General features: G+C 46.2%; 1 protein-coding gene across 7 annotated transcripts in view; it reads right to left on the bottom strand.

The window, feature by feature from the left end:
• Positions 1-26,423, bottom strand: part of pcm1 (pericentriolar material 1) — a 173,252-nt gene that overhangs the window by 17,253 nt on the left and 129,576 nt on the right. For 6 of the 7 annotated variants that reach the window (XM_059648029.1, XM_059648026.1, XM_059648031.1 and 3 more), the window contains 8 exons: positions 20,932-21,068; positions 11,416-11,550; positions 7,767-7,964; positions 7,009-7,068; positions 6,547-6,694; positions 4,978-5,135; positions 541-613; positions 147-376 (listed from right to left, as the gene is read on the bottom strand). In XM_059648029.1, the coding sequence (XP_059504012.1) occupies positions 147-376; positions 541-613; positions 4,978-5,135; positions 6,547-6,694; positions 7,009-7,068; positions 7,767-7,964; positions 11,416-11,550; positions 20,932-21,068 (1,139 nt within the window). The remainder of the gene's footprint in view (positions 1-146; positions 377-540; positions 614-4,977; positions 5,136-6,546; positions 6,695-7,008; positions 7,069-7,766; positions 7,965-11,415; positions 11,551-20,931; positions 21,069-26,423) is intronic. The other variant, XM_059648033.1, reaches the window with a different exon arrangement.

Genomic DNA, 26,423 nt, shown 5'->3' with positions numbered 1-26,423 from the left:
TACCATCCACATGCCATGTAATGACATATGCTTGTGTTTAATTTTGCACAGTTTCCCTAGAGCCTAATTAAGCCCATCTATATATTTTTAGTCAAAGTAGAATACATATTACAAAGTCTTTCTGATATTGCATGGTCAGCACTTACATAATCATTCACTAACACAGGGGAATCTGTGTCAGGACTGCCAGCCAATGAGCTTTCTGGTGTTCCTTGCAAGTCATTTTCTTGTTCCATCTGTACTGCTGTTCCAGCATTTGCATTTTCACAAAAAGCCAATGATGGCTTTGGACTCTTCTTGTCTTCATTAGCTGCATCAAATGGATTATGTTGGAAAGGCTCATTAGGAAGATCTGGATTTGGGCTACTTTCATTTTCTGTTACGAAGTGAAAAGAAAAGTTCATTTAACACAATTGTTTTGTACACACAAGAATACAATAATCTTATCTTTATATTCTAATTTGATAATGAAATAAATTCAGAACTGTTGAACCTATCATCTGTCACTTTTTGAAAAGCAGACAAAAGATTTAACACTACCTGCAACAACAGTTAAATTTGTTTTCATGGCTTGACTAGTCACATCATCCTTAGTGGGCTCAGGACGAGTATCCTAAAAAGAGGAAAGCTCTTAATGTCAATAAGCATGGCAGAAAAGGTCATAATACTAATGTTTAACAATACTTTTATTTTTACCAAACTCTGAATAGTAACATGACAGACCTTGTTTAAAATGCATTCTGTTAAAGGCTTCAATTTCTCCAAACTAATGCTGAAACAACGCACAGGCCTTCGAATACAAGCTTCTTAACACAGATGACAATAGAACATAGAACATTACAGCACAGTACAGGCCCTTCAGCCCTCGATGTTGTGCTGACCTGTCAAACCAATCCGAAGCCCATCTAACCTACACTATTCCATGTACGTCCATATGCTTGTCCAATGATGACTTAAATGTACCTAAAGTTGGCGAATCTACTACCGTTGCAGGCAAAGTGTTCCATCCCTTACTACTCTCCGAGTAAAGAAACTACCTCTGACATCTGTCCTATATCTTTCACCCCTCAATTTAAAGCTATGCCCCCTCGTGCTCACCGTCACCATCCTAGGAAAAAGGCTCTCCCTATCCACCCTATCTAACCCTCTGGTTATTTTATATGTCTCAATTAAGTGACCTCTCAACGTTCTTCTCACTAATGAAAACAGCCTCAAGTCCCTCAGCCTTTCCACCTAAGAACTTCCCTCCACACCAGGCAACATCCTAATAAATCTCCTCTGCACCCTTTCCAAAGCTTCCACATCCTTCTTATAATGCGGAGACCAGAACTGTACACAATAATCCAAGTGCGGCCACACCAGAGTTTTGTACAGCTTCACCATAACCTCTTGGTTCCGGAATTCGATCCCTCTATTAATAAAAGCTAAAACACTGTATGCCTTCTTAACAGCCCTGTCAACCTGGGTGGCAACTTTCAAGGATCTGTGTACATGGACACCGAGATCTCTCTGCTCATCTACACTAATAAGAATCTTACCATTAGCCCTGTACTTTGCCTTCCGGTTACTCCTCCCAAAGTGCAACACCTCACACTTGTCTGCATTCAACTCCTTTAGAGGATCCTAGGATAAATCCCATCCGGCCTAGGGGACTTATCTATCTTCACACTCTGTGGGATTTCTAATACCTCTTCCTTGTGAACCTCAATCACACCTAGTCTAGTAGCCTGTACTCAGTATTCTCCTCGACAACATTGTCGTTTTCTAGAGTGAATATGTCAAAAAATATTCATTTAGCGCTTCCCCTACCTCCTCTGACTCCACACACAACTTACCACTACTATCCTTGATTGGCCCTAACCTTACTTTCGTCATTCTATTATTCCTTAAATACCTATACAAAGCCTTCGGGTTTAAACTGATCCTATCCACCAACAACTTCTCATGTCTACTCCTGGCTTTCCTGAGCTCTCTCTTTAGGTCCTTCCTGGCTACCTCGTAGCCCTCAAGCGCCCTAACTGAGTCTTCACATCCCTTCCTAACACAAGAGATAATGGGAACTGCAGATGCTGGAGAATCCAAGATAACAAAGCGTGAAGCTGGATGAACACAGCAGGCCAAGCAGCATCTCAGGAGCACAAAAGCTGACGTTTCAGGTCTAGACCCTTCATTAGAGAGGGGGATGGGGTGAGGGTTCTGGAATAAATAGGGAGAGAGGGGGAGGCGGACCGAAGATGGAGAGAAAAGAAGATAGGTAAAGAGGAGAGTATAGCTGGGGAGGTAGGGAGGGGATAGGTCAGTCCAGGGGAGATGGACAGGTCAAGGAGGTGGGATAAGGTTAGTAGGTAGGAAATGGAGGTGCGGCTTGAGGTGGGAGGAAGGGATGGGTGAGAGGAAGAACAGGTTAGGGAGGCAGAGATAGGCTGGGCTGGCTTTGAGATGCAGTGGGGGGAGGGGATGAGCTGCGCTGGTCGTGTGATGCAGTGGGGGGAGGGGACGAACTGGGCTGGTTTTAGGGGATCCCTGCACTGCCTGCCTACACAATAGTGTAGAGACTGGGAACTGATATAATGTAAAAGGCAATACACTATGAGTCAGTACTGTACTCAAAATCAGTCCAGCTCAGCAATGAGGAAATAATAAAGTAGCTTGAGTTGGCATGTAATCTTTCACTACTATTAACCAAACGGTTCAAACAATTTGGTGTATATCAGCTGGGATGCATCAAACAGGAAGTAAATAATCAGAGAGAAAGGCATAAAGAGATGCCATGTTTTAACTTGGAGACCTCTGATGTTAACAGGCTTGGAGGCATCATTTTCACTCTGCTCATGATTATTTGCACAGGTTTTTGATACAGGACTAACATGAAATTTGTCACAGTGCAGTGGTAGTGTCCATACCGCTGAGACAGGAGACCCAGATTCAAGTCTTACCTGCTCCAGAAGAATGCACAACACATCTGAACCAGTGGTTTAATGACATCTATTGAGCTCACACATGTTACTCTATATGGATGGTTACAATGTTTAAGATGAATGCTTTGTAAACAATAAGTTTCCTGAATTATCAACTTTAACACCGTCTCTAGCTTTAGGATTCTGTTTAATGAGCCTCTTTTGTAACTGTTGAGCCCTCACACACTGTGGGATAATGATCAGAACAGTACGCAGGGTTTTCGAGAAGGCTGTGAATCAGTACTCTACTTGTCACATTTATCGAAACAAACACAGAGAACGCTGGAGAAACTCAACAGGTCTGGTAGCAACTGCACAAGGAAACAGAGTTAACATTTTGAGTCCAGTATGACTCTTGTTCAGAATGGTCACCTTTACACGACTTCTGAAGTCAACCTTATCGACTTTGGGTTTTGTTCTACTTCTCAGCCTTTTACAACACATCCCAAACAGTAAGGATAAAGCAATTTTGAACCAAAGAAAATAATAGTTTAAATTAAAAGCAAACTACAGTGGATACTGAAAATCTGAAACACAGAAAATGCTGGAAGAACTTTGCTGATCTGGCAGCATCTGTGGAGAGAAAAATAGCTAATGTTTCAAGTCCGGTATAAGACTTCCCCAGCACACTTGGCTTCATTGCTCAGTACTTTGAGTAAAGGAGTTACAAAGTTATGTTGAGTTTTGTTATAAAAAAGGCTGGATAGGCTGGCACTTTTTTCACTGGAGCTTAGGAGGTTGAGAGGTGAACTTATAAAGGTGTATAAAATCATGAGAGTTATAGATAGCATTATTGATGGGTCTCTTGCCCAGATGGAAGATTTTAAGGCAAGAAGGCACATTTTCAAAGGTGAGAGGAAAGACATTTTAAACAAAGACATGAGAGGCAGTTTTATTTTTTACATAGAGGATGGTTCACATGTGGAATAAACTTCCTGAGGAACTGGTGGATGTGGGCACAAATACAATGTTTACAAGGCAGTTGGCTAAGTACATGAATAGAAAAGGTTTCGTGGGATATGGGCCAGGAGCAGGCAGGTGGGACTAGTTTGGGATTATAATCGGCAGGGACTTGTTGGACCAAAGGGTCTGTTTCTGTGCTCCATGACTCTACAGGAGCATCTCGCCTGGTTCGAGCCCCACACTCTGTCCCTACAATCCCGCATGTTACCTTGGCTAGTCCACCCCTGGACACGACAGACAATTTGGCATGGCCAATCCTCCTAACCTATGTATCTTTGGACTAATAATCTTTAGTTTAAATCTGAAATGCAAAGGGAAATCAATCTGCTATAAAAGACCACATAATTTTTCTTTTTTTAGGGTTGTAAATGGAAGTTGGACTGTTACATAAATTGAATGCCAGGACAGTTTTGCAACTTGAAGATCAAGTGCTTCAGTTTGTGCCACACACACATGCTGCTTTTTGAAGCAGTGAGGGAAAATCTGAGGCTGAGTGGTGCTGAGAAAACTCTGAGTTAAGAATATTCTTTCAGATGACAGCCCTCTAATTAGGTGAGCTACAGAGAGATAAAAAGCTGGAAAGGCAGGGGGGAAGCCTCCATAGCCTGCAAACTGAAAGCATTCATTTCTTCCTTCTCAGAAAGTACTGAGAGACACATCTGAAACCACCTCAAAATGTGGACTTTTGGTCTTCAGAATTTTGTTTACCTTGTCCATATTCTTTTTCCACCCGCAGTCTCTGTGAAACCATTTGTGGTTGGTGTCATGATAGTGAATGTTGTATATGCAATTAGGGTTTTGAAAGGAGTATTGTTTAGGTTGCAAAGTAACTTCTTCTTTCCCTGATTTTGGCCAAGTGTGCTACAATAAGTAGTTATTTTCTGTGAATACTGAAATCTGGTTTCATTTGCTTTTGTCCTGAATAGCAGACAGTAAAGCAAACTGAACAATTTGATGTTCTAATTAGGATTTTATATATCTTAGGATAACTTTGGAGCATTTGACACAATTAAGGGCACTCTCAAGGCAATCATATAATACTCATTAAATACATTACCTGTTCAGGATCATTTTCATCAGCAATTTCATTGTTGGCTTGAAGTGATGTTTGCACGTCAATAGCTCCAGAATCAAAATCTTCTATTTCATCTTCTTCATTCTCATCTTCCCCACTGCCATAATTAGTCAGGGCCTGAGTTTCAGCTTTGGACAGACCTGATGATGCCAATAAATTAAAAAAAACGTAAGATTTATTTTTCTTTTACAAATTAAATGTTTGACACAGTGCCACACAGGAGGCTGCTGAGTAAGATAAGGGCCCGTGGTGTCAGAGGCAAGGTGCAAGCATGGATAGAAGATTGGCTGTCTGGCAGAAAGCAGAGAGTGGGGATAAAAGGGTCTTTCTCAGGATGGCAGCCAGTGACAAGTGGTGCTCCACAACCGTCAGTGTTGGGACCAGAACTTTTCACCGTATGCATTAATGATCTAGATGAAGGATCTGTGGGCATTCTGGCTAAGTTTGAAGTCGATACAGAGATAGGTAGAAGGACAGGTAGTATTGAAGAGGTGGGGAGCCTGCAGAAGGATCTGGACAGGTTAAGACAGTGAGCAAAAAAGTGACAGATGGAGTACAATATGGGAAAGTGTGAGGTCATGCACTTTGGTGAGAAGAGTAAAAGCATAGACTATTTTTTAAATGGGAAGAAAATTCAGAAGTCTGAATTGCCAAGAGACTTGGGAGTTCTGGTCCAGGATTCTCTCAAGGTAAACTTGCAGGTTGAGTTGCAGAGTGCAGTGGAGGCCACGACATTGGATGCCTTCAAGGCAGAGATCGACAAATTCTTGATCTCAAAAGGAATCAAGGGCTACGGGGGGAGTGCAGGGAAGTGGTGTTGAAATGCCCATCAACCATGATTTAAATGCGGAGTGGACTTGAGGAGCCGAATGGCCTTACTTCCACTCCTGTGTCTTATGGTCTTATGGAGTCAGTAGTTAGGAAGGCAAATGCAATGTTGGCATCTACTTTGAGCGGACTTGAATATAAAAACAGGGATGTACTACTGAGGTTTTATAAGGCCCTGGTCAGGCCACATTTGGAGTATTGTGTGCAGCTTCGGGCCCCATATCCCAGGAAGGATTTACTGGCCCTGGAGCAGGTTCTTGAGAATGGTCCCAGGAATGGAAAGCTTAACATATAAGGAACGTTTGAGAACATTGGGACCATGCTCATTGGAGTTTAGATGGATGAAGGGGGATCTAATTGAAACTTTCAGAAAACTGAATGGCCTGGACAGAATGGAAGGGAAGAGCAGTTGGAATAAACGTGCTTCCCCCTTGAGTTTGTGGAAGCATTTTGATCAAACCTGGCAGACCGAGATCTCATCTCAAATTCTGCACTGTAACTTCCTCTTTATTTCTACATTCCTGTGCTTTTTGTACAAATGAAGTATCAAATTTTGGTTGGCTGGGGAAGAGGAGGTGGCCCTTTGACCTTGGATATCAAGGTGTCTTAGTTCTCTCCCCTAGACGTGAGAACTTGTGTATGGGAGGTGGTTTTCAACACCTGAAACATGATATGTATTTGACCCACATAACAGTTTAAAGATTCTGTTGAAAAATGTCTTACTTATGGAGACACATTTTGCAGGCAGCACTTCACTGTCGACATCATCCTCCTCTCTGTCAGACAAAGCACTTTTCAATACCAGCTCAGCTTCAGTTGACTCATTTACTTTGAGACCATCTGCATTTGCTGTTTCACTTTCATCCTTATCCTGAAAAGTCAAAAATTAGTAGTAGAACCAAGTTTGTTATCTAGAATATTAAGAAGTTCACAAAAATCTAACAGGAAAACTTTTAGCTTTAAAGCTTCATTTGAGTTACTGAAAGAATTGAACAGAAATGTTGAGAAATCCAAACTTGTATGATACTTCATGACAGTTGAGAAGACTATGATAATATCTAAAACATTTGTAGAAGCAATTATAATAAGTAATTACTTCAATTGACATCATTTCTTTAAAAAAATCAGAACAATAAAAAACACAAATCTAGTGACCTTTCACTGATTTTTATCAGTTAAACTTACTTTGTCTTCATCTTCAAGCTCTTCTGCAGAGGAACCATTCTCTTTGGAATGTTGTTTCTCCTGTTAAGAGGAGTATTTTTAGAACAATAGCATATAAAACAGCTTTCACATCTAGCCAAAATAAACTCTGTTTCATTTACTACTTCTTTCACAGATCTGGGAAAATTTCAACAACTGATTACACTTTCATCTTTCCAAAGATAGGGAGATGTTGCCCTAGTGATATCATCATTGAACCAGTAATGCAGAGACTCGAGTTCAAATACTGCCATGGCGGATGGTGGAATTTTAATCAATAAAAATGTGGAATTAAGAATCTAGTGATAACCATGAAACCGTTGTCAATTGTTGGAAAAAACAAACTACTTGGTCTTTGAGGAAACTAATTACCACCCTTACCTATTTGGGTTTATATCCAGATCCACAACAATATGGTTGACTCTTAGCTACCCTCTGAGAAATTTGGGAAGAGGAATAAAACGCTGGCCTAGCCAGTGATGCCCGTGTCCCACAAATGCATAAAAAGAAGAATCTCATGTTTAGATTTCATAGTTCACAAGCTTCCATGAAAGGAATTGTACACAAGTTACATTCCCATTTTAAAATTTTCTGGATTAAAGTTATTTCAATATCTATTTCCGAATGCTAAAGACTTGTTCTTCTAGCTTACAGCTATTGTTAAAGCCACACAAAATATTCAAACAAATATATATTTGCAAGTTTAGATAGCGCATGTAAAAACAAACATATTACTGCACCTCAGTTGTATAACGTTGTTTAAAAGAAGCTACTTCCTTTAGTCTTTTGCATCTTTGCTTTGCTGCCACACTGTTGTTATCCAAATCTTGCATAAGTCTGAAGAACGCAAGTTCATTAAACAGAATCTCTGAGATCTCTACCAGCAAATCCTCTCCACATTCCTTCAGTTTTCTACCCGCAAACTTTGCCAGAGAATCCTACATGAATAAAATCAAAGCTTCAACCATGGAACATGGTGTCAGGAGTCAACAATTCATTTGATCATAGTTGATTGATACCCAATATCTTAAGTGAATAAAATTCAACCTTGGTTTTGAAATTATCAGTTGATACAGCATCTACAATTTTTAGTGGTGAATGAGTTTCAGATTTCCCCTCCTTTACATATGTGGAAATGTTTTCCCAAGTTCACCCCCAAAGCACCTTGATTTCTCACTTCAAATTGCAACAGTGAAGAGATCCCTTGTTTCTCCAAAATTGGATGGATGAATCATTTATAATAATTGCATGAAAACACAATCCTCTTTCTTCTAAACACAAGTTATATTTATGTGAAATCGAAATCTTTGATTACTAGTATCATTTCCTTAAACTGACACAGAATCCCTTCGCAAATCTATTACATCAATTCGAAAGTGCAACATCCAAAACTGAATGCAATTCCTCAATGTCTGATAAAGGCCCTGTAAAACTGAAGCATCACATCCTCATATGAAGGGGAAACAATTCTAATCCCTTTCCAATGAAGGTAAACAATTCAAGTAGCATTTTGATTTAGTTTGCTAGGATATTCACTGTTCTTACAAGATGTCTTCTATGCTGGGGATACCAAATACACTTTAGACGATCGCTTTGCTAAACATCTCTATTTGCAAATATTAAACTAAATTTGCTGCATGACCTAAAATGAAGTTAATGAAATTAAACAAAATGAGGAAAAAAAACATATGAAGTCTGAACGTATATGAATATAAGGCCTCCAGAGGCAGTTAACAAATATATGCTGAGAACACCCAATACCAGTCCAAATAGCTGACTGACAATTTCAACTCCCTATAATCTAATAGCTAAAATTTCAAAATGATTGACCTCCTTCTCTCACCCTACTTGCTGTCCAAAGGCTGTTAGTCTCACATCCACTGTCATAATATTACAATGGTGTAAGGAAAGGCAGATTCCAAGAACAACCTTGGTCATTACGGGTACTGAATCTGTATTGGCATTGCTAAAGCACAGTCTAGCCAACTCAGTTAACTTGTCTTTAAATGATTTAACAGACTTAAATGTGTAAATGCCTATGAGATTAAACATGAGTTATGTGATGTCCTAAATGTTATAATACACAACTTAAAATTTATTTAATTAGTTATCCTCATTTTTTGTTGCAATAAACTTTTAATAATTTAGAACAGATACTGCAGATAATTACTTTGGACAAATTTTGTACACATAACTTTGATTTACTGTACCATGTGATCTGTTTCTTTTTTCCCCTTTATACACTATTGCAGGACCACACTGCAATTTCCTTCCACACAAGTGAAATTCCAGTCCAGGCCATCATCAATTTATATTTTTATTTTAGGTCTGCATTTTTACACTATCACCTACCACAAAAACCTAGGCTGTTGCATATTGTTTAAATGATGTTCCCTGGTTACTAAACTGATAGCTAATTCTGATTTGTTAACTCAGTGTTCCATGCCATTTGGCCTTTGCCAAGTAAGTTCTAAAACATTGTTCTCAAAATTCCTTGATGGAGTATCTAAATGGGTCAGATACAAAAGGAATCTAGTGGTATCCATGAATTGCTGTTACTCTGCATTTCTCGTATGGTGATTGAACATGTTCAAAGGAATGGGATTCATCTCTACAGGCATCCAAATCAAAAGCAGAGAAGAAAAATAAAGTCGTTGGAAAAGCTCAGCAGGTCTGGCAGCATCTGTGAAGAAAAAAATCAGAGTTAACATTTTGGATCCGGTTACGCCTCCTCAGACAAGTTCAGAGGAAGGGTCACCTGATTTGAAAGGTTAACTCTGATTTTTTTTTTCTTCACAGATGCTGCCAGACCTGCTGAGCTTTTCCAATGACTTTACTTTTGTTCCTGATTTACAGCATCCACAGTTCTGTCGGGTTTTTTTAAAAAGGTAGAGAAGGTGGGTTATAAAGAACCTTGATCTGATCACAGTGCGAACAGTTCTGGTATCACATTATGAAGTCACAGAAGCACTGGGAAAAGTGCAAATAAGACCACAAGGCGGTCAGTAGAATTGAGAAAGCACGATTGTCATGACAGAATGAACTGACTGGGGTGTTTTTCCTCTGGAAAAGAAGAGCTGAAAGAGGCTAATTAATACAAGGTATACAGGAGAAATTCACTAGGGGTCCTTAGACAGCACCTTCCAACCCCAAAACCAGTGCCATCTAGAAGGACATGGGCAACAGATAATTGGGAGTACCTGAGAATTCTCTCCCAAGTCATTTGACCATCCTATATCACTATTCCTTGACCGTCTTAGAGCTCAAATCCTGGAATTCCTTTCCCAATAGCACCGTGAGAGTGCTACACCAAATGGACTGCAAGAAGGCAGCTCACTACCATCTTCTCAGAGGAAGCTAGGGATGGGCTATAAACACCAGCTGAGCAAGCAAAATGCATATTCCTTAAATAACAACAAAACTGCTGTTGGATACAACAGAAATAAAACTAAAGTACAGAAGAAACCTCTTGACTTGGGTTAAGAATGTGGAACGTGCAACACTCTAGAGTTTAAGGTGATTGAATAGATACGTTTCAGAGTAAGCTAGGTCAGACACAACCAAGAAAGGAATGGAAGGCTGTTATATGAATAAGCTAAAGTGAGACAAGGTTCACACGAATCAGAAACACCATTATAGATCTGAGAAACCATGGGCATGTTTCTGTGCTGTAAAGATCTGCATAAGTCTATGTACTTATAGAGAGCCCACTTCATCATAACTCTCAGAATATCTCAAGCAGCTCAAGTAATATATCCAATACGATTCCCTGATCATTCATGCACAATCCCTTTCATACTGCAGTAATTATGCAAGTGATCAGTACTGCTGCCACACCTCCTCTGACAATTTTCCTACAATTTATAACAATCCTTTAGCCTGGAATATTTAGCTCCCAACATGCTCAGCTTGTAGCCAACAGTTGATAATAAAAACTGCATCATGCCCTTTTATGTTGAATCCTGTGTTTAACGCAACTTGCAGCACATTTCTTGTGTTGCATACATACAATGTGATACTGTCATTTGGATAAATATCTACACCAGGACCAGTTATTCTGCTGATCCTTTTTACACTTTGGCTTAAAGCAACGTGCACTCTTTTTCTGGATTGCCTGGATGATTTAATTGTGTAGTCCCTTTAAATTCTTCTGCATAGCAGCACACATACATTAACTTAACGGCCAACTTGTGCATTGCCTTAACAGAAGGTTTGGCTGCTTCGAGACCACACAGTTTAGAGGTAGCACTGTCCTAAGTGCGGATTTCAGTCCACTCAATGCACCAGTACATTCAGAAGCAAACTCAGACGACATTTCAATATATATTTAGTGCTTTTCAAAAATATTTCAACACAAATTAAACAGTAATGAGCAAGTAAAGAGCAAACCTGAAGTATGGCACCAAGCTGATCATGGAAGAACTTGACAAACTCCTTGCTTTCATCATTCTGTTGCGTCAGGGTTAATACCATGCATCCAATAGTAGATAATAACTGTGGGGAACACACATCATCCATATGTTCCTGAAAAGAAAACAACCAGCAGAACAAAATTATAACTGCATGTTTATCATTAGATTATTGGCTTATTTGATATGATTTTTTTCCATTCTTTCACCGCAAGTCCAAGCTTCATGCAGAGATCAACATAATCTAAATCACGGCAGAATTACTGAGTTTCTGTAACTGTGTGAAAATATAACCTTTTCTCAAACTTCTATTTTCCAAGGTGTTTTTTTTTTCCTCAGTTTGGCACAAAAGCAGTTACTGCTAACCAAAAGGCAGGAAGAAATGTTATGGCTGGTTGGCTCGCCGAATTGGTTTGTTGTTCCACAGACATTTCATTATCCTACTGGGTAACGTCATCAGCGCAGCCTCTGATGAAGCGCCGTTATGTTTTCCCACCTGTTGTTTAAACTCTGGAGTCGATTGAACTGGATTACCTCACTTTCAGTTGTCCTTCACAGTGGAGTGTATATGTGGTCAACCTCTATGTGAATGTTGATGGCTTTTCTCGTGGAGTGCCAAGCTTCTAGGAACTCCTGTGCTTGTTTCTGCTTTGCTTGTCCCAGGATCTCTGTGTCATCCCACTTGAATTGGTGGTTGTCCTTTTCCACGTGGATAGAGATGAGTGAGTATTGGTTGTGTCTTATTGTAGCCAATTGATGTTTGTGTACCCTTGTTGTTAATTTCCTTCCTGTTTGTCCGATAAGGCGACCAAACAGGCAGATGAGAGTAAACCGGTTGATGAGGTGTATATGGATTTCAGCAAGGCATTCGATAAGGTTCCCCACAATAGGCTATTATACAAAATGCGGAGGAATGGAATTGTGGGAGATATAGCGGTTTGGATCGGAAATTGGCTTGCTGAAAGAAGACAGAGGGTGGTAGTTGATGGGAAATGTTCATCCTGGAGACCAGTTACTAGTGGTGTACCGCAAGGGTCGGTGTTGGGTCCACTGCTGATTGTCATTTTTATAAATGACCTGGATGAGGGCGTAGAAGGATGAGTTAGTAAATTTGCAGACAACACTAAGGTCGGTGGAGTTGTGGATAGTGACAAAGGATGCTGTAGGTTGCAGAGAGACATAGATAAGCTGCAGAGCTGGGCTGAGGGGTGGCAAATGGAGTTGAATGCAGACTAGTGTGAGGTGATGCACTTTGGGAGGAGTAACCAGAAGGCAAAGTACAGGGCTAATGGTAAGATTCTTAGTAGTGTAGATGAGCAGAGAGATCTCGGTGTCCGTGTACACAGATCCTTGAAAGTTGCCACCCAGGTTGACAGGGCTGTTAAGAAGGCATGCAGTGTTTTAGCTTTTATTAATAGAGGGATCGAGTTCCGGAACCAAGAGGTTATATTGAAGCTGTACAAAACTCTGGTGCGGCCGCACTTGGAGTATTGTGTACAGTTCTGGTCACCGCATTATAAGAAGGATGTGGAAGCTTTGGAAAGGGTGCAGTGGAGATTTTCTAGGATGTTGCCTGGTATGGAGGGAAGGTCTTACGAGGATAGGCTGAGGGACTTGAGGCTGTTTTCATTCGAGACAGGAAGGTTGAGAGGTGACTTAATTGAAACATATAAGATAATCAGAGGGTTAGATAGGGTGGATAGGGAGAGCCTTTTTCCTAGGATGGTGACGGCGAGCACGAGGGGGCATAGCTTTAAATTGAGGGGTGAAAGATATAGGACAGATGTCAGAGGTAGTTTCTTTACTCGGAGAGTAGTAAGGGAATGGAACGCTTTGCCTGCAACGGGAGTAGATTTGCCAACTTTAGGTACATTTAAGTCATCAGGGCCTGCACTGCGCTGTAATGTTCTATGTTCTATGTAGTGTTTGTCATAGTCTCTGGAAGGAATCTTGTATATGACATTGATCCTGTCCACAGTGGGTAGTGGGTCTTTGGCTGGGGTGAACAGTTGGCAAAGGGCTGATTTGGGTTTGTGTGCTACTCTGATGCCCAATGGTCGTACGCGTCTTGGTCAGTTCAGATGTGTCCCTCATGTAAGGTAGCATGAGGAACGATGGGACGTGTAGTATCTTCCTGGTATCATTCGTATAATAGACATCTTCTGACCCAGTTATTCGGCTATCCATTATCTTTGAATACCTGGACGGGGTACTCTTCCTCCTTACGGCGTAACTCTGTGCTGCTGCAGTGTGTTGTCGCCCATGTGTTAGGGTGGTTGCTGTTGAAATTCAGTATTTGGTCACTGTGTGTGGCTTTCCTGTGTACCTTTGTTAGGAATTCCCCATTTGTCCTGCACTCTACCATGACGTCCAGGAATGGGAGTTGTTTGTTCTTCTCCCTGTCTGGTGAATCTGATCCTGGTGAGGGTTTTGATGATTAGTTTGTGTGTCTCCTACAGTTTGGTCTGTTTAATAACGACAAAGGTGTCGTCCACGTAACGTATCCATAGCTTTGGTTAGATTAGCGGAAGAGCCATATTTTCCAGTCTCTGCATCACTGCTTCGGCTATTAGTCTGGAGATAGGTGATCCCATGGGTGTCCCATTGATCTGTTCATATATTTGGCGATTAAAGGTGAAGTGGGTGGTGAAGCATAGTTCCAGCAGCTTCAGCATGTTGTCTGTGGAGATGGTGTCACTGGGGTCTTGTTCAGGTTTTCACAGTGCTGTCACTGTTTCTCTTGCTAGTGATATGTCTATCAATGTGAATTGGGCAGTAACGTCAAATGATACCATGGTCTCGCTGTCATCTATTCTTATGCCCATGATGGAATTGAGGAACTTTTGGACTGAGTGGATTGAGTGGGGTGACTTAGTGACAAGGTGCTTTAGTCTCCTTTGTAATTCCTTGGCAGGGAGACTATGGGTCTGAAGGGTACTTCAAGTTTGTGTACTTTCAAGAGGCTGTAGAATCGGGGGCTGTTAGTTCTTTCAGGTTTCATTCCAAAGAAGTCTGTTTTGTTGATCTGCCCGGTCTGTTTGAGTCTCTAAAACCTTTGGGGCAGAAAGAAATAAAGAGCACGCACTGACTAATTCTAATTGCCCTTCAGGAAGGAGCACTGAGCCACCTTCTTAAACCACCTCCACTCGGTGGAGGTGCAGCTAGTGTGTTATAAAGAAGGGAGATTCTATGCTGCTGAAGGAATGTTGACATAGCCCTTTGTCAGGATTGTGTTCAGCTTGGAGGGAAACTTGCAGGTGATGATATTTCCAAGCATCTTCTGCCTGTTGCTCGGAACACAAAAGGTCATGAATTTGGAAGATATCAAAGGAACTTGAGTGAGTTGTGGCAGTGAAACTTGTAAGTGGTAGCAAAGCATCTTGGGAAGACGTTAGAATCTATTATAAAAGATGTCAAAAAACAGCATATGGAAATACAAAATGTAATCAAGCAGAGGCAGCATGGCTTCGAGAAGGGAATCACACCTCACAAATTTATTAGCATTCAAGGAAGAGGTATCTGGTAGGATAGATAAAAGGTTAATCAGTAGATGTAATATATTTGGGTTTTCAAAAGTTGTTTGATCAGGTACTGCACAGAAGGTTATTAAATAAGAGGCCACAGTGTTGTAGTAGTCTATGACCACGGACAGAGGGTTGGCTAACTAATAGGAGATAGAGAATAAAAGATTAAGGGCAGCATTTTCAGAATGGTTAACTGTAACTATGGGAGTGCCAGAGAGGTCAGCGCTGGGGTCACAATTATTTGCAATACATATTGGTTTGGCTTTTCTGATGGCTTGATGGTCATTATTCCAGAGTAGTTGGAAGTTGCATGGGTTGGGGGAGGAAAACACCCTGCAGAGTCCCCACAGCAGCAGTGAAGCTGCCCAGGAAATTGCTCTACACTTGGAACTTTCAAGTGAAATGCGAGAATTCAGTATGTTCTGAAAAACATTAAGTAAATTACTACTCAGGAAAAGTTAAATTATAAAATACATAATCAAACTCCTGAGTAAATATTCAAATGACTTCATACTACTATAAACTCCCAACTACACCTTTATCAATGCCTCCCCTCCTCCCCGGGTTCACATCTGACCCCCCATCCACGCACGACAGGATACCATCAACCTTCACCCACTTTGCACTGGTCTCCCGCTCCCATTCTCCAGGCTACCACAGAGTTCCCCACCCTGCATGTAAATTCCCTTCCCCCGTTACCTTCCCCTCTCCAGACCTGGTGGAACTGATCATTACAATGACTACTGTTCAATACCCAACCCATCTTCACGCTCCACGTCACGCCTCCATCTTCCCCTGCTCACAACTTTTTGGCCCACTGTTAAAGACGTGTCCCCTCTTCCCCTGCGACCTGACATGAACCCACTCTTTACTTGACCATGCACAAGACCATTGGACATAGGAGCAAAAATCAGGCCATTCAGCCCATCGGGTCTGCTCCGCAATTCAATCGTGGCTGATAAGTTCCTCAACCCCATTCTCCCACTTTCTCCCCGTAGCCCTTGATCCCCATGATAACCAAGAACCTAACTATCTCAGTCTTAAATGTACTCAAAGACCTGGCCTCCACAGCATCCTGTGGCAGTGAATTCCATAGATTCACCACTCTCTGGCTGAAGAAGTTTCTCCTTATTCCATTCTAAAAGGTCTTCCCTTTACTCTAAGGCTGTGCCCTCGGGTCTTAGTCTCTTCTACCAAAGGAAGGATTGTCCCAACATCCACTCCATCCAGGCCATTCAATATTCTGTAAGTTTCAATTAGAACCCCCTTCATCCTTCTCAACTCCAATGAGTACAGTCCCAATGTTCTCAAACGTTCCTTATATGTTAAGCTTTCCATTCCTGGGCCATTCGCAAGAACCTCCTCCAAACCCGCTCCAGGGCCAGTACATCCTTCCTGAGGTATGGGGCCCAAAGCTGCACGCAATACTCCAAATGTGGCCTGACCAGAGCCTTATAAAACCTCAGTAGTACACCCCTGCTTTTATAGTCAAGTCCTCTCAAAGTAAATGCCAACATTGCATTTGCCTTCCTAACTACTGACTCAACCTGCAAGTTTACCTTGAGAGAATCCTGGACCAGAACTTCCAAGTCTCTTGGCACTTCAGACTTCTGAATTTTCTCCCCATTTAAAAAATAGTCCATGCTTTTACTCTTCTCACCAAAGTGCATGATCTCGCACTGTCCCATGTTGTACTCCATCTGCCATTTTTTTGCTCACTGTCTTAACCTGTACAGATCCTTCTGCAGGTTCCCCACCTCCTCAATACTACCTGTCCCTCTACCTATCTCTGTATCATCTGCAAACCTAGCCAGAATGCCCACAGATCCTCCATCTAGATCATTAATGTACACGGTGAAAAGTTGTGGTCCCAACACTGATGCCTGCGGAACACCACTTGTCACTGGCTGCCATCTTGAGAAAGACCCTTTCATCCTCACTCTCTGCTTTCTGCCAGACAGCCAATCTTCTATCCATGCTTGCACCTTGCCTCTAACAACACTGGCCTTTATCTTACTCAGCAGCCTCCTGTGCAGCTCCTTGTCAAAGGCCTTTTTGAAGTTCAAATTACCTCCATTAGTTCACCTTGGTCTACCCTGCTCGTTACTTCCTCAGAATTCTAGCAGATTTGTCAGGCATGACCTCCCATTGATGAAACCATGCTGACTTTGCGCTATTTTACCACACACTTCCAAATATTCAGAAATCTCATCCTTTACAATGGATTCCAAAATCTTACCGACAACCGAGGTTAGGCTAATCGGCCTGTAATTTTCCGTCTTTTCCTTACTCCCTCTTTAAACAGGAGTGTCACGTTAGTGATTTTCCAGTCCTCTGGGACCCTCCCTGACTCTGGCGATTCCTGAAAGATCACCACTAAAGCTTCCCCTATCTCTTTTACAATTCTGGGGTGTAGTCCATCTCGTGCAGGTGATTTATCCACCATCAGACCAATCAGTTTTACTAGCACCTTTTCCTTGATGATGGCCACCATACTCAGCTCTGCCCCCGGACCCTTCTGAATTTTTGGGAGATTACTCATGTTTTCCACTGTGAAAACTGACTCAAAGTAATTATTCAGTTCCTCAGCCATTTCCTTGTTCCCCACTACTATCTCTCGTCTGTCATTTTCCAGTGATCCAATGTCCATTTTTGCCTCTCTTCTGCCCTTTATATATTTAAAAGAAACTCTTACAGTCTTCATTTATATTACTGGCTAGCTTACCCTCATATTTAATCTTTTTTTTGTTGCCCTCCATTGGTCTTTGTAAGCTTCCCAGTCCTCTGGTTTCCCACTGCTCTTCGCCACATTATATGCTTTCTCTTTTGATTTTACGCTATCCCTGACTTCCTTAGTCAGCCACAGTTGCCTCATCCTCCTTGCAGCATGCTTCTTTTTCCTAGGATTGAATTTTTGCTGCTTCTCCTGAATTACTCCCAGAAACTCCTGCCATTGCTGTTCCACTGTCTCTGCTGCTAGGCTCATCTTTCAGTCAATTCTGCCCAGGTCCTCCCTCATACCTCTGTAGTCGCCTTTATTCAGCTACAATACCATTCCCTCTGATTCTATCTTTTCCATCTCAAATTGCTGCGTAAATTCAATCACGTTATGATCACTGCCTCGTAAAGGTTCCTTAAGTTCCCTTTTCAGGTCTGCCTCATTGCACAATACTAAATCCAGTATTGCTTGTTCCTTTGTGGGATCCACCACAAGCTGCTCCAAAAAGCCATCTCATAGACATTCCACAGTCTATGAGATGGCTTTTCTTGCAATTCACTACCAACCTGATTTTCCCAGTCCGCCTGCATATCGAAATCTCCCATGATCACTTCCAGATCCTGCACCACATTGCCTGTGCACAAGTTTAGCAGGTAACAGGGAACAAAATGGACTGTTGATCTTTACTTCAAATGGATTGGTGTACAAAAACAGAGATCTTGTTCAACTCAACAAGGCACTAGTCAGGCCACAACTGGAATATTGTTAACAGCTCTGTCCCCATATCTAATTCTATCTTCATTCATAAAGTCAGGAGGTATGGGATACAGGGTGATTTGGCTGTCTGAATTCAGAATTGGTTGGCTGACAGGAGGCAGAGAGTGGTTGCAGATGGTAAGTATTCTGCCTGGAGGTCAGTGCTGAGTGGTGTCCCGCAGGGCTCTGTTCTTGGGCCTCTGCTCTTTGTAGTTTTATAAATGACTTGGATGTAGCTATGAAGAGAGGTTGAATAGATTAGGATTATTTTCATTAGAAAGTCGGAGATTGAGGGGGGACCTGATTGAGGTCTACAAAGTCATGAGGGGTACAGACAGGGTGGATAGCAAAAAGCTTTTTCCCAGGGTGGGGGACTCAATTACTAGGGGTCGTGAGTTCAAGGTGAGAGGAGGAAAGTTTAAGGGAGATATGCGTGGAAAGTTCTTTACACAGAGGGTGGTGGGTGCCTGGAACGCGTTGTCAGTGGAGGTGGTAGACTCAGACACGTTAGTGTCTTTTAAGATATATTTGGACAGGTACATGGATGGGCAGGGAGCAAATGGACACAGACCGTTAGAAAATAGATGACAGTTTAGACAGAGGATCTTGATCGGCGCAGGCTTGGAGGGCCGAAGGGCCTGTTCCTGTGCTGTAGGTTTCTTTGTTTCTTTGAGGAGGTTGAGGGGTGGGTTAGTATGTTTGCTGATGACACAAAGGTTGGAGGTGCCGTTGATAGTATCGAGGGCTATTGCAGGCTTCAGCGAGACATTGACAGAATGCAGAGCTGGACTGAGAAATGGCAGATGGAGTTCAACCTGGATAAATGCGATGTGATGAATTTTGGAAGATCAAACTTAAATGCTGAATATAGGATTAAAGGCAGGATTCTCGGCAGTGTGGAGGAACAGCGGGATCTTGATGTTCAAGTGCATAGCTCCCTCAAAGTTGCCACCCAGGTGGATAAGGTTGTTAAGAAAGCATATGGTGTTTTGGCTTTCATTAACAGGGGGATCGAGTTTAAGAGCCGCGAGGTTATGCTGCAGCTCTACAACACCCTGGTGAGACCACACTTGGAATATTGTGTCCAGTTCTGGTCGCCCTGTTATAGGAAAGATGTGGAGGCTTTGGAGAGGGTGCGATGGAGGTTTACCAGGATGCTGCCTGGACTGTTGACTGAGCTTGGACTTTTCTCTCTGGAGAGAAGGCGGGAAGAGAGGTGACCTGATTGAGGTGTACAAGGTAATGAGGGGCATGGATAGAGTCAATAGCCAGAGACTTTTCCCCAGGGCAGGATTGACTGCCACGAGGGGTCATAGTTTTAAGGTGTTAGGGGGAAGGTATAGAGGAGACGTCAGAGGGAGGTTCTTCACCCAGAGAGTTGTGAGCGCATGGAATAGTTGACCAGTGGTAGTCGTGGAAGCGGAGTCATTAGTGACATTTAAGCAACTGCTGGACATGCACATGGACAGCAGTGAATTGAGGGGAATGTAGGTCAGGTTATTTTATTTTTGGATTAGGAATATTCCACGGCACAACATCGTGGGCCGAAGGGCCTGTAACTGTGCTGTACTTTTCCAATCATTTTATCATTCTAAGGTCAGATGAACAGGCATTAAATGCAGTCCAGAAAGGGTTCCTAGGTTGATTTTGGGTATGGAAGGGTTTTCTCACAATATACAACATAGAACAAGGAGAGGCTAAGCAGAATGGACTTGTACCCATTGGACTTTAGAAGAATGAAACTTATTAACCGATAACATTCTAAGGGGGCTTCAGAGAGTTGATGCAAAGAGACTGTGGTCCCAGATTCTCCCACAACAGGACAGAGGGCAGAATCTCAAGAGTAATTGGTCACTTGTAAAAGGCAGATGAAGTGGGATTTCTTGATTTCAGAAGGTGGCGAATTTGTAAAATTCTCTAGTGCAAGAGTGATGTTAAGGCTGGGTTGTTCAGCATATTCAAGGCTGAGATCTGACCACCATACTCACTAAAATAAAAATAAATAATTATCTATGAGGCCAGACTTCGATTCTAACTTGTCCAGTGGCAACATCAGCTGGGATTATAACAGCCAAACTTCTAACAAGGACAGTGAAAGCAGAAGATGGTGCATAGATCAGAGCAAGCAGAACCACGGGCAAAAATTTGGCTGATCCACTGTCGTATTAGAAAATGGATTTATTCACTTTAGTAGAAAGCATACAAGATAAGGGGTGTGTACAGTGAACTCCAAGTGAAAATGAAAAAAATTTTTTATCCTGTTTGACATCATTTCATTCAATTTTTGCAATTAAGTGAATAGTAAGTGTTATCAGTGCCATTTGATAAAATAAATAAAACGGAATGCTTTCTCACAGGTTACAGATCTGGAATGTACACATTTGCAATGTTACAAAATGGAAGCTAAATTTCCAAGTTTCTAAATGGCGTTAGAAATTCATGAAAAACTTTAAAGAAGCAAATGCTTCATTAAAACATTGTTTCACTTGTAGCTTACCTTCAGAAATGGGATTACTTCTGTCATGATGGCCTTGATTTGCTTGTCCAGTTGTTGTGTGTCGACCCGAGGGCAAGTAACATTAGAAGCATCAGAAACGTGATCTGCTGTACAGCTATTTCCAGCATTGTACCCATCTGAATTTTTCACGAAAGGAAAATCACAGATATTTAATTGTTCTGCTTTGTCACATTAAAATTAAGTGATTTTAAAAAGAAATTTCATTTTCAAGTGACTGCAGACAATATCCAGTTTGGGACGATCGAGGTAGCGAACAGTGATCATCTGCAACTCCCTTTGACACTCAAATGCATCATCAAATCTCTCATCAGCAACATCTTGGGCATCGGTGTCCAGAAATTTAATTGGACCAGGCATACAAGTACTGTGGCTACAGGTGCAGGTCAGAGGCAGAAAATTCTGCAGTAATTCACCTCCTGATTTTTTAAAGGCTGTTCACCATATACCAGATACAGATCAGATATACAATGGAATATGATAAACTTCCCTGGATGTGTGCAGCTCCAACAACCCTAAACGAGCTTGACACCACCCATGACAAACCAAACTGATAGGTACTACATCCATCACCTTGAATATTAATTCCTTCCTCCTGTACCAGAGCACAGGTCACAGTGCATACAATCTACAAGATTCATTGCAGCAATAAAGGCTCCTTCAACATTACCTTCCAACGAAGGCACCTCTACTTCGTGGAAAAATCAATGCAGCAAGCATGCAAGTACACAGCTTGCAAATTCTACTTACCATCTTGACATGAAAAACACTGCTATCATCATTGGATGAAAGTCTTAGAATTTGAGGAATAATATGACAGAGAATGGACGAAGACTTTGGTAGTTCAAGGTGACTAATCATTATTGCACTACAGCAGGGAACAAGAAAATTACCTGGACCTCTCGCTCCAGGGGGCAGTCTTGAGATTAGATAATTCAAAATTGGTCTGTGGACAGGGACAGAATTGTGCGGCATAGGTGAGGCGGGATAAGGTTTTCAAGAGGTTAAAACTGAGGAACCTTGACCCCTGGAAAAATCCAAAATTTATGAAGCGCTTGCAAGCTGTGTAGATGGCAGGGAGAGTAAAGAAACTGACCATGGGATCTTGGTGCTGTCCCAAAGGCATGTCAAGTATCAGAGTTAAGGACATCTCCTCATAGCTAAAGAAGAACTTGTCGAGGGAGGGGAGGGAGCCAGTACTGCCACCCATGCTAGTGCCAATGATATTGGTAGGGCTAGAAAGGAGATTTCGCTAGGGTACGTAAAATCAAGGAGTAAAACGTCGCTCAATGTGGTGTGGGTAGAATGGCTTTCTGTTAATGAGATAATGGCACCAGTTTTGGGTTGGAAGGAAGCTACCCTAGTGGGATCAATTTCACTTGAACCAAACTGGAACCAAAGCACTGCCAAATCCAATATCTAGGTTGTACAGAGGGATTTAAACTAATTGGGTCATGGAGAAAGGAGGTGGGGGGAGGGGGAGAAAAGAGGGAGAGTGAGGGGGGGAAGGAGGGAAGAGAGGGGGGGGGGGAAGAGGGAGAGTGAGGGGGGGAAAGAGGGAGAGTGAGGGGGGGGAAAGAGGGAGAGTGAGGGGGGGGAAAGAGGGAGAGTGAGGGGGGGGAAGAGGGAGAGTGAGGGGGGGGAAGAGGGAGAGTGAGGGGGGGGAAGAGGGAGAGTGAGGGGGGGAAGGAGGAGGAGGGGGGGGGAAAAGGAGGAGGGGGGCAAGAGGAAGAGGGGGGGGCAAGAGGAAGGGGGGGAAGAGGAAGGGGAGAAAGAGGAAGGGAGGGAGAGAGAGGGGGGGAAAGGGGGGGGGAAGAGAGAGAGGGAGGTAAGAGGGAGAGAGAGAGGGGGGGGGAAGGGGGGGGAAGAGAGGGGGGGGAAGAGAGGGGGGGGGAAGAGAGGGGGGGGGAGAAGAGAGGGGGGGGGAGAAGAGAGGGGGGGAGAAGAGAGGGGGGGGAGAAGAGAGGGGGGGAGAAGAGAGGGGGGGGGAGAAGAGAGGGGGGGGAGAAGAGAGGGGGGGGAGAAGAGAGGGGGGGGAGAAGAGAGGGGGGGGAGAAGAGAGGGGGGGAGAAGAGAGGGGGGGGAGAAGAGAGGGGGGGAGAAGAGGGGGGGGGAGAAGAGAGGGGGGGGGAGAAGAGAGGGGGGGGAGAAGAGAGGGGGGGGAGAAGAGAGGGGGGGGAGAAGAGAGGGGGGGGAGAAGAGAGGGGGGGGAGAAGAGAGGGGGGGGAGAAGAGGGGGGGGGAGAAGAGGGGGGGGGAGAAGAGAGGGGGGGGAGAAGAGAGGGGGGGAGAAGAGAGGGGGGGAGAAGAGAGGGGGGGGAGAAGAGAGGGGGGGGAGAAGAGAGGGGGGGGAGAAGAGAGGGGGGGAGAAGAGAGGGGGGGGGGAGAAGAGAGGGGGGGGAGAAGAGAGGGGGGGGAGAGAGAGGGGGGGGGGAGAAGAGAGGGGGGGGGGGGAGAAGAGAGGGGGGGGAGAAGAGAGGGGGGGGGAGCGGGGGGGAGAAGAGAGCGGGGGGGGAGAAGAGAGCGGGGGGAGAAGAGGGGGGGGGGAGAAGAGAGGGGGGGGGAGCGGGGGGGGAGAAGAGAGCGGGGGGGAGAAGAGAGCGGGGGGAGAAGAGAGCGGGGGGAGAAGAGAGCGGGGGGAGAAGAGAGGGGGGGGAGAAGAGAGGGGGGGGAGAAGAGAGGGGGGGGGAGAAGAGAGGGGGGGGGAGAAGAGAGGGGGGGAGAAGAGAGGGGGGGAGAAGAGAGGGGGGGGAGAAGAGAGGGGGGGGGAGAAGAGAGGGGGGGGGAGAAGAGAGGGGGGGGGGGAGAAGAGGGGGGGGGGGGAGAAGAGAGGGGGGGGAGAAGAGAGGGGGGGGAGAAGAGAGGGGGGGGGAGAAGAGAGGGGGGGGGAGAAGAGAGGGGTGGGGAGAAGAGAGGGGGGGGAGAAGAGAGGGGGGGGGAGAAGAGAGGGGGGGGAGAAGAGAGGGGGGGGAGAAGAGAGGGGGGGGAGCGGGGGGGAGAAGAGAGCGGGGGGGGAGAAGAGAGCGGGGGGAGAAGAGGGGGGGGAGAAGAGGGGGGGGGAGAAGAGGGGGGGGGGAGAAGAGAGGGGGGGGAGAAGAGAGGGGGGGGAGAAGAGAGGGGGGGAGAAGAGAGGGGGGGAGAAGAGAGGGGGGGAGCGGGGGGGAGAAGAGAGCGGGGGGGAGAAGAGAGCGGGGGGAGAAGAGGGGGGGGGAGAAGAGAGGGGGGGGAGCGGGGGGGAGAAGAGAGCGGGGGGGAGAAGAGAGCGGGGGGAGAAGAGAGCGGGGGGAGAAGAGAGGGGGGGGAGAAGAGAGGGGGGGGAGAAGAGAGGGGGGGGAAGAAGAGGGGGGGGGGGAGAAGAGAGGGGGGGGAGAAGAGAGGGGGGGGGAGAAGAGAGGGGGGGGGAGAAGAGAGGGGGGGAGAAGAGAGGGGGGGAGAAGAGGGGGGGGAGAAGAGAGGGGGGGAGGAGGGGGGGGGAGAAGGGGGGGGGGAGAGAGGGGGGGGGAGAGAGGGGGGGGAGAGAGGGGGGGGAGAGAGGGGGGGGAGAGAGGGGGGGAAGAGGGGGGGGAAGGGGGGGGGGGAAGGGGGGGGAAGAGGGGGGGGAAGAGGGGGGGGGAAGAGGGGGGGGGAAGAGGGGGGGAAGAGGGGGGGGAAAGGGGGGGGGGAAAGAGAGGGGGGGAGAAGAGAGGGGGGGGAGAAGAGAGGGGGGGGAGAAGAGAGGGGGGGGAGAAGAGAGGGGGGGGGGAGAAGAGAGGGGGGGGAGAAGAGAGGGGGGGGAGAAGAGGGGGGGGGGAGAAGAGAGGGGGGGGAGAAGAGAGGGGGGGGAGAAGAGAGGGGGGGGAGAAGAGAGGGGTGGGGAGAAGAGAGGGGGGGGAGAAGAGGAGAGGGGGGGGAGAAGAGAGGGGGGGAGAAGAGAGGGGGGGGGAGAAGAGAGGGGGGGGAGCGGGGGGGAGAAGAGAGCGGGGGGGAGAAGAGAGCGGGGGGAGAAGAGGGGGGGGGAGAAGAGGGGGGGGGAGAAGAGGGGGGGGGAGAAGAGAGGGGGGGGGAGAAGAGAGGGGGGGGAGAAGAGAGGGGGGGAGAAGAGAGGGGGGGAGAAGAGAGGGGGGGGAGCGGGGGGGAGAAGAGAGCGGGGGGGGAAGAGAGCGGGGGGAGAAGAGGGGGGGGGGAGAAGAGAGGGGGGGGGAGCGGGGGGGAGAAGAGAGGGGGGGGAGCGGGGGGGAGAAGAGAGCGGGGGGGAGAAGAGAGCGGGGGGAGAAGAGAGCGGGGGGAGAAGAGAGGGGGGGGAGAAGAGAGGGGGGGGAGAAGAGAGGGGGGGGAGAAGAGAGGGGGGGAGAAGAGAGGGGGGGAGAAGAGAGGGGGGGAGAAGAGAGGGGGGGGGAGAAGAGAGGGGGGGGGGAGAAGAGAGGGGGGGGGAGAAGAGAGGGGGGGAGAAGAGAGGGGGGGAGAAGAGGGGGGGGAGAAGAGAGGGGGGAGGAGGGGGGGGAGAAGGGGGGGGGGAGAGAGGGGGGGGGAGAGAGGGGGGGGGAGAGAGGGGGGGAGAGAGGGGGGGGAGAGAGGGGGGGGGAGAGAGGGGGGGAGAGAGGGGGGGGAAGAGGGGGGGGAAGAGGGGGGGAAGAGGGGGGGGGAAGGGGGGGGGGAAGGGGGGGGAAGAGGGGGGGGAAGAGGGGGGGGAAGAGGGGGGGGAAGAGGGGGGGGGAAGAGGGGGGGGAAAGGGGGGGGAAGAGAGGGGGGGGAAGAGAGGGGGGGAAGAGAGGGGGGGAAGAGAGGGGGGGAGAAGAGAGGGGGAGAAGAGAGGGGGGAGAAGAGAGGGGGGAGAAGAGAGGGGGGGAGAAGAGAGGGGGGGGAGAAGAGAGGGGGGGAGAAGAGAGGGGGGGAGAAGAGAGGGGGGGAGAAGAGAGGGGGGGAGAAGAGAGGGGGGGAGAAGAGAGGGGGGAGAAGAGAGGGGGGGAGAAGAGAGGGGGGGAGAAGAGAGGGGGGGGAAGAAGAGAGGGGGGGGAGAAGAGAGGGGGGGGAGAAGAGAGGGGGGGAGAAGAGAGGGGGGGGAGAAGAGAGGGGGGGGAGAAGAGAGGGGGAGGAGAGAGGGGGGGAGAGAGAGGGGGGGAGAAGAGAGGGGGGGAGAAGAGAGGGGGAGAGAAGGGGGGGGAAGGGGGGGGAGAAGAGGGGGGGGAGAAGAGGGGGGGGAGAAGAGGGGGGGGAGAAGAGGGGGGGGAGAAGAGGGGGGGAGCGAGGGGGGGGAGAGAGGGGGGGGGAGAGAGGGGGGGGAGAGAGGGGGGGGAGAGAGGGGGGGGGAGAGAGGGGGGGGGGAGCGAGGGGGGGAGCGAGGGGGGGGGAGAGAGGGGGGGAGAGAGGGGGGGGAGAGAGGGGGGGGAGAGGGGGGGGGGAAGTGGGGGGGGAAGTGGGGGGGGAAGTGGGGGGGGAAGTGGGGGAAGAGGGGGAGAAGAGGGGGGAGAAGAGGGGGGGAGAAGAGGGGGGGAGAAG

This window comes from Stegostoma tigrinum, chromosome 1 (genome assembly GCF_030684315.1).
Source record: "Stegostoma tigrinum isolate sSteTig4 chromosome 1, sSteTig4.hap1, whole genome shotgun sequence".
Classification (NCBI taxonomy): Eukaryota; Metazoa; Chordata; class Chondrichthyes; order Orectolobiformes; family Stegostomatidae; genus Stegostoma; species Stegostoma tigrinum.
Note: the sequence above shows the minus strand (reverse complement) of the source record. Positions and strands in the feature narration are given on the sequence as shown.